This window comes from Letharia lupina (genome assembly GCF_014066315.1).
Source record: "Letharia lupina isolate WasteWater1 chromosome Unknown contig_2, whole genome shotgun sequence".
NCBI classification, from domain to species: domain Eukaryota; kingdom Fungi; phylum Ascomycota; class Lecanoromycetes; order Lecanorales; family Parmeliaceae; genus Letharia; species Letharia lupina.
In genome coordinates this window covers 2,594,623-2,602,107 of record NW_023502971.1, presented here as the reverse complement: position 1 = coordinate 2,602,107, position 7,485 = coordinate 2,594,623, and the positions used below count along the sequence as shown (strand labels likewise).

At 51.9% G+C, this 7,485-nt stretch overlaps 2 protein-coding genes across 2 annotated transcripts; one reads left to right on the top strand and one right to left on the bottom strand.

Moving 5' to 3' along the window:
- Positions 1-4,851, top strand: HO133_004803 (uncharacterized protein; the record flags this gene model as incomplete). The annotated part of the gene is made up of 7 exons (XM_037295716.1): positions 1-1,938; positions 3,016-3,255; positions 3,365-3,548; positions 3,606-3,667; positions 3,722-4,149; positions 4,279-4,499; positions 4,580-4,851. The coding sequence occupies 7 exons, from the start codon at positions 1-3 to the stop codon at positions 4,849-4,851; spliced, it is 3,345 nt and encodes a 1,114-aa protein (XP_037157717.1).
- A 490-nt stretch (positions 4,852-5,341) lies between these two features.
- HO133_004802 (uncharacterized protein) lies at positions 5,342-6,362 on the bottom strand (the record flags this gene model as incomplete). Its single annotated transcript, XM_037295715.1, has 4 exons — positions 5,342-5,368; positions 5,428-6,070; positions 6,122-6,207; positions 6,288-6,362. 4 exons carry the CDS (start codon positions 6,360-6,362, stop codon positions 5,342-5,344), a joined length of 831 nt encoding a protein of 276 aa, XP_037157716.1.
- Between the last annotated feature and the right edge of the window lie 1,123 nt (positions 6,363-7,485).

Sequence of the window (7,485 nt, the reverse complement as noted above, 5' to 3'; positions counted from 1 at the left end):
ATGAAGACTCTCGTCTGTGGAGCCTGCTGGACCGAGGTCTTCAACACAGAAGCGATCCAGAAGTTCTGGGTACAAGAGAGCTGCGACTTCTGCTACACCACCACATGGGCACGGATTGCCCAGTCGGCTGGAAATGCGTGCAACTGGTGCGGCTTCTTGACGTCTATCCTGCCGTCTCCAGGCACTCCACAATGGCCCCATGCTTGGACCACAACGACGGAATTATCGGTCATCATGGATAAAGCCTACATGGTGGACAACACGAGCCCGCGAGGGTTAAACCAATGTCAGATCGACTTTTGTTCCGAAGACTTCTTGCGCGACTGGCACGTGGAGCTAGACCTGTTCGTCGATGACCCTGACGATTCTACTGGGATCGTCACCGCTCGGCCGTTACAGTCAAGGCTCAATTCAGCCGAAGCATATTCACAGATCTCACAGTGGCTGGACCAATGCGAGAACCATATGGATTGCGACGGAGTGTCGTTGTACGCGAATCTACCGTCCAGACTTATTGAAGTGGCACCAGCAGACTCACTAAGCGTTCCACGTCTTCGATCTACTACCGGATTGAAGGGGTCGTATCTGGCTCTCTCATACTGTTGGGGCTCGAGCCAATCTTATGTTCTGACGACGAAGAATCTCGAGGTCTTGACGCAAGAGCTGCAGGTGAAGATGCTACCACAGACGGTATTGGATGCCATTGAAGTCACCAGAACTCTGGGTTTCAAGTATCTCTGGCTGGATGCGCTATGCATCATGCAAGATTCCGCCGAAGCCGTAGCGCGACAAGACATGGACCACGAGCTTGCGACGATGGACCAAGTCTACAAGAACGCTACTATGACCATCGTCGCAGCGTGTGCTCCGTCCGTCACAGATGGCTTTCTCAAAGACCGGCCTGGGTCAGGACAGAGCCGTTTCGATATCCCATGCCGACTCGGTCCGGAGCAGTTCTTTGTCGTCCATATCCAGGAGCACAGTATGTACGATGACATGAGAGAGCCCATTAATACAAGAGCCTGGGCTTTTCAAGAAGAGCTCCTTTCCCCACGCCTGTTGATCTACGCCTCTCACACCCTACAGTGGCAATGTCGCACGCTAACATGTAACCTGGGCGGATCCTACCACGCTCCAAATCCCAGCGCTGCCCCCCGCCTGCCGTCTCCGCAGATGTTGCTTCTCGAGGGCCCCGAACGAAACCACAGACGCGATCAACTCAGCCCCAATATCCCCCATGCCATCTTACAGCATTGGCTGAGAATTGTGACGAGCTATTCAATGCGCAAATCCTCTCTACCCAGCGACAAACTAAGCGCCCTTTCCGGGCTCGCAGTCTCCTACGCGCCCATCTTCGGACCAGAATACCTCGCCGGCATCTGGGCCAGATCCGCCGTGCAGCAACTCTGCTGGCGCGGCCCGGACAGTCGCCTATTCTTCACACGACCAACGCAGTATCGAGCGCCCTCGTGGTCATGGGCCGCCCTCGACGGGCCCGTCTACTTCCCCTCGTTCCTCCAGACTTACAATGCCAGCGTGTGCGTGCCATATCATCGCTTCGAAATCGTCGAATGGCAGACTCGGCTCAAGGCCCCCAACCTTCCCTGCGGCGAAGTGATGGCTGGGAAGCTGATCGTCACAACGGTCTTGAGAGACGCCACCTTCGATCCGTCAAGCTCGCCCGCAATACGCTTCGATACAGCTCTATCGTATGCTGATCCAGGGCCAATAGAAACCGCCCAAGGCAATTCCGACACGGCCGAAGACAATTTCACTAGAGCTGTCCGCTGTGTCGCTATTTACCGCAGCAATAGACCCGAGTCCCCACGAATCGGCGGCCTGTTGCTCGTAGAGTCTTCTGGGCACAACGGCCTGTTTCGACGCATGGGCTCGTTCACCGCCAATATTTCCACGTTCGAGGGTTATCCGCTCGATACTGTCAGCATCCTTTGAGGACTTGTACGGGAAATAACTTGGGAGGGGGGGTGGGAATTGTTGTGGGCTTATGCCGCGTTTTTTATTAGTGAGCATCCTTTGGTGACAGCGCAAAAGCCGTTTTTGACTCTATTAAACTTCTGGTTAAATAGAAGAAGGCTCGGCAGCTCTCTGTAGATCTGCTATACACTAACGAGCTGCTCAGCTGGAGATCGTAGAAAAACGTATGGGTTTCCGGTCAAACGGTCATCCGAGACGCAATCGAGGGTGAGGTTGGCAGTAGAAGACCATGCAGAAATCTGCCCCTCGCTCATACCTTGCAGTACCTTAGCTCTATAGTAGGGTGCCCACACGCGGGTGACAGAGTACCTTAGTCCTTACCTTACCTTAGCTTTGCCGCTGGTAAGCGAGAGAGCGGGGGTAGTGTAAGACCCCACTTTTGGTACCCTGGGGCTATTTAGCATTGGCCATGGGTTGAGGGTCTCAAAAATGGTCCTGCCAGTGAATCTGTTTTCTACGCCGTTTCTCCGCGGCTTCTTCCCCGCAATTCGGAGCGGAGATAATTGGAGAATAACGGCCGCTAATTCTATACAGGCAGCTGAGCATCCGAGCCTCTGGCCTATGTCCTCTACCCTATACCCTATGCCCAATGCACAAGGTGAACCCTCGGTATACCTTCTTCAAAACCATAGGCCAGCCTCTGCAATTGGCAGTCTCGGACGAAGCCTGAAGGATTCCTTCACCAAAGATGGCTGCGATCGCCGATGCTATTCTCGGCCTGCTTAGGCTGACCTTAAGATACAAAAGGTTTCTCACCGCCTTACAACCGAAATCCAATCTTTGTTTTCTTTGAGCCCCATACATATCGCATCACGTCTTCCCGACCTTGCTTCAAGACTCTTTTGATCAATTACTATTGGCGTCGATACCATGATTCAAAGCAATAGCCAGATCGGTGTTCGGTTGCTGCCTAATACCTCCTGTGTTCGTTTCCCATTCCAATTACTGTCTTCGCTGAGTCCCTTCCACCTATCTTTGAATATGTGTGCGTTCTCATCAGCTGAATACTCAATTTAAAAGTGCGGTGAACTTGCCCAACTACTAGGCCCGAAAGTCTCCTTTGCCAACTCATCCGCCTATCTGGCAACTGAAAGAGCATACTGGTCTCTTCAAGAAGCAGACCTCTCACCGACATGCATCGTAGTGCCATCAACAGCAGAAGATGTATCCACGACCGTGCGGACGATTGCCGGCAACCAAGGATGCCCATTCGCCATCAAAGGAGGAGGCCATGCGCCACAGGCTGGATCCGCGAATATCGTAAGTTACATTTTCAACCACATTACTTCCGTGTATTCTACTCCCTAAACGTATCTTACAACTCAAGCTCTTATCTGGAAAGAGGAATGCTGACTGTGAATCCGTTCAGGATTCAGGCGTTACGATCGATATGACCGGTCTGACGTCGGTGACGGTCAATGGAAATAAAACGGTCGCTAGTGTTGGCGCAGGGGCATCTTGGTTAGATGTTTATCTTTACTTGGATGGCCTCGGTATTGCGGTAGCTGGGGGTCGAAATGCTGCTGTTGGCGTCGGCGGATTTACACTTGGAGGTCTGCCATTCCTTCTCTTTCCACAATTTCGCCCAATATTGACTTGTCCCTTTGAAGGTGGTATTTCCTACTTTGCACCGCGAGAAGGATGGGCATGCGACAACGTTGTGAATTTTGAAGTAGGTCCCTTGTGCGAACTTTGTCTAAAGATGCTGCTGAGCTAACAGTCATAGATCGTTCTCGCATCCGGCGCCATTGTCAATGCCAACGCCAAAGTCCGGCCAGACCTCTGGCGTGCTCTTAAAGGCGGCAGCAACAACTTCGGCATCGTCACTCGTTTTGATTTCGAGACATTTCCCCAGGGTGCCCTATGGGGCGGTGCTCTCACACAGTCCATAAACAGTAGCGATGAAGTCTTCGAAGCCTTTGCGAACATTGCCTCAGCGCCTCAGTACGACCCTTACGCCTCTCTTGTGACCGGTCTTACCTTCAACTCTACAAGCCAGCAATGGCTCATCGGGCATCTGGCCACGTATACCAAACCGGTGGCAGACCCTCCTGTGTTTGAAGGGTTGTTGGCGATTGAACCGCAACTTCAAAATACCTTGGGATTCACGAATCTCAGTACCTTAACGAATGAACCGGGACTGCCTGTACAACTGTAAGCATCAACCGAAGTCTAAATCCTAGCCCCATCACTGGATCTGGTATAAGGATCCGGAGCGATTCCAGCTGAATGGAGACTTCACATCGAGTCCCTTGGAGCTGACATGCTTGTGTTTTCCCACAGTAATTCGCTCTTCTACACAGCGACCTATGGTGTCTCAGCCACACTACTTGCCAAGATCCTCGACATAAGCAATGAGACCATTTATTCCACCTATCCTCGAGTCCCAGGCGGTATATTATGGAGTCTTGCCTTCGAACCATTACCTACGCAAGTGACAAAATTCGGCCCATTAAAAGGTGGTAACTCGCTGGGCACAACACCTGGTGACGGCAATGGCATTGGTAAGTACCAATCCCCGCGCTTTGAGTGAAACCCAGCATCCCATATATAGAATGCAGAAGCTGAAAATTGGTGCTTGCAGTACTTCTCCTCAGCGCCTTCTGGGCCTCCACATCCGCCAATGCTTTCGTGCAGCAGACGGCTCACAGGATCATGCAGAAAGCGAACGAAACGGCCAGGGGTATGGGGATGCTGCATAAGTTCGTATACCTGAATTATGCGAATCAGGACCAGAATCCGATATCGACTTATGGACGAGAGAACGTGGCGAATCTGAGGGCGACGGCGACGAAGTATGATCCGCGAGGGATTTTCCAAAGGCAGGTTCCTGGCGGTTTCAAGTTGCCGGTTTAGGTTCATGAAAGCGTATTGGGGGGAGAGAAGGGGAATTGGACGGGGAACGGGTGCGTCGATGAAGAAATAACCGTTCGTTCTCATAGAGGAAAGCAGACTGCACAACTGAATGAAGCTGCACAGAATCGTCCTAATCTTAAACGATACTGTTGTACTTTCACGTAAAAGACCGCTTTGTTATTGAAGAAGATTTCCCGACGACTCCCAGCAGGAACAACGTCGTTACAGATGTACGACGACGACGAAAAGTGCAGTGCTATACTTCTGAGACTACAGTCTCTCTCTTTTCTTCCCCGTTACAGCTTTCAGTCCGACTCCATCGCGCGCCAGAATGGCGCCAAAGAGCACAGATGCTCTCGAGACAGATCATCTCCTTTGACAAAAGGTCATCAGAAACAGAAACATCACAGACAGGGTGCAAAGGGCGACTCCAACAGAACAAAACCCCTTCGTGCCAAGAGCCGTCGCTGTCCTCCACGCGCAGCATTGCTCATGTAGCCTCTGGCTCTCTCCCGCCCTGTCCATCACCGCCCCCGCGCCATATTCCGACATCAAATACTCCACAACAGCACGCACGCCGTAACGCTCCGCGAGCTGGAACGGGGTCCGTCCGTCGAGATCCCTCTGCTCCAATTCCTGCCTCCCGGCAAGCGCGACGACTTTCCTGACGGCGTCCAGGTTGCCGTGGAGCGCCGCGTGATGGAGCGGACTTCGCCGCCGATGGTCCCTGCCACGGACGTCCAGTCCGCCATCTTTCATGACATCTATGATCTCCACTCTTTTGCTTTCCGTGGCGCAATGAAATGCCGTTTGGCCATTGCGGTCGGTTTGGTTGATGGACGGGGATGGTAGCAGGTTGATCATGTATTTTGCAAGCTCTACGTTTCCACGTCGCGCGGCAAAATGCAGGGGCGTTCTGCCTTCTTCGTCTTGTGCGGCAAAGCATGATTCATCGACCGGACAAGCGTTGATGTCCTTCACGGTGGACCTGCTGGACCACGCGAGGTAGTGTAAGGGCGTTCGACCTCTACTATCTTTGGTGTTGGCTTCCATGGATTTACCATGGCACAGAATCACTCTGCTGACAGTCTCGTTGAAGAAGGTGTGCAGTGGGCTGCCGCCGTCGATGCTGGAGCTGTTGATGTCGGCACCTTTGTCGATCAACAGTCTGGAGACGTTGTAGTCACTCGAGTGCGCTATGGCAAGGTGGAGAGGTGTTCTAGGACGTTCGTAAGATTACCCTTCCGATGGAATGGGTGTTGAAGCTTACTCGCCCTCATCATCCGTCGTACTTGCGTTCAGTCTTTTACTCAACAAGTACTCAATCAGCTGGACACTGTTTGTTCGAGCAGCTACCTGTAATATATCAACCCAAAACCAAGGATTCGGGTAGGTGAGTGACGAACATGCAATAGACTTGTGCCATCAGACATCACGTCAGTGGGAGACGCTTGCCCGGCCTCGAACATGGCTTCCATACCGGCAAGGTCTGCCGTACGGGCTAGCTTCATGATAGGAGAAGAAACGGGTACTACTCTCGGGAACGATATATTCCATTGCAACGAGAAACTCAGGTACTGGTATGACTGCCTCACGGCAAATATAGCAAGCGTGATCCTACCCAAGTAGTGCCATGGAAACTGGATTGTTATGCCAAGCCCGTAATAATTATCAGAAGGTACCTCGTAGATCTCATCAAAGTCCTGTGAGAACCGCTTCACTACTAGCGGACCAAGACGCAGGGCTAAGGCGGCATATCCTATTTGATACAAGTATGTGTAGTCACACTTGATCGAGGTAGGTTCCAAATAGCTCTCTAAGAAGGATCTCAAGCGTGCGGAATTGGGGAGTCGTTGAGGCCGCTGACGCACCGGCTTCGGGACTTGTACTTGAGCCAGAGGCCGCGCAGCTGTAACATTGATACATTGACCCATTGGACTGGCCAGCTGGCTATGTACGACTTCCTGCCCTGTGGCTGTTGCTATACCTCGGGTTGCGGACGGAGTCGATGCACCACTACTTGGCGGTAAGCAGTATTGCTCGTCCAATTCCTCAGATTGATAAGCTAACTTGGGGGTTTGATTTGAAGACGCTGATTTGGCTTGTGGGAGATTGATGTTTCTTGTCGCCTCATCAGCCTCAGTATGAGAAAGAGCTAGGAAAGGCCGCTACAAACATCAGGATTACCATAAGCTCCGTGGTGAAGATAGAATGATAACCTTGGACACGACGAAGGAAACTGGCAAGCCAGTGATCCAATGACAGAGACCATTTCATCTTTGTCCACGTTCTCGTGCCTCTACCTTTAGCAACCTTCTTGCATACTACCGGAGCTTGGCCTCAGCATATAGATTCAGTGGTGGGGCCATTAGCTGTTATGTAGCTGACGGAGAATAAAGCACGGCTATCTATGGCTAACTACATGAAAGGAACAATGATGGAATTGCATGGAAGGATGTAGGAAGAACGCATGCATAGAAGGAACTAGACACGCTGACAGGTGGGAGTCAGTATCTTAGCTTAATCAGCGCGGTGACGTTGGTAAATAAACCCCTCCATGCCTATTCCACCATCTACTGACTCGACTGTAATCAGGCTCATACTATAGGGGCACCCTAACAGCCTCACTGGGAA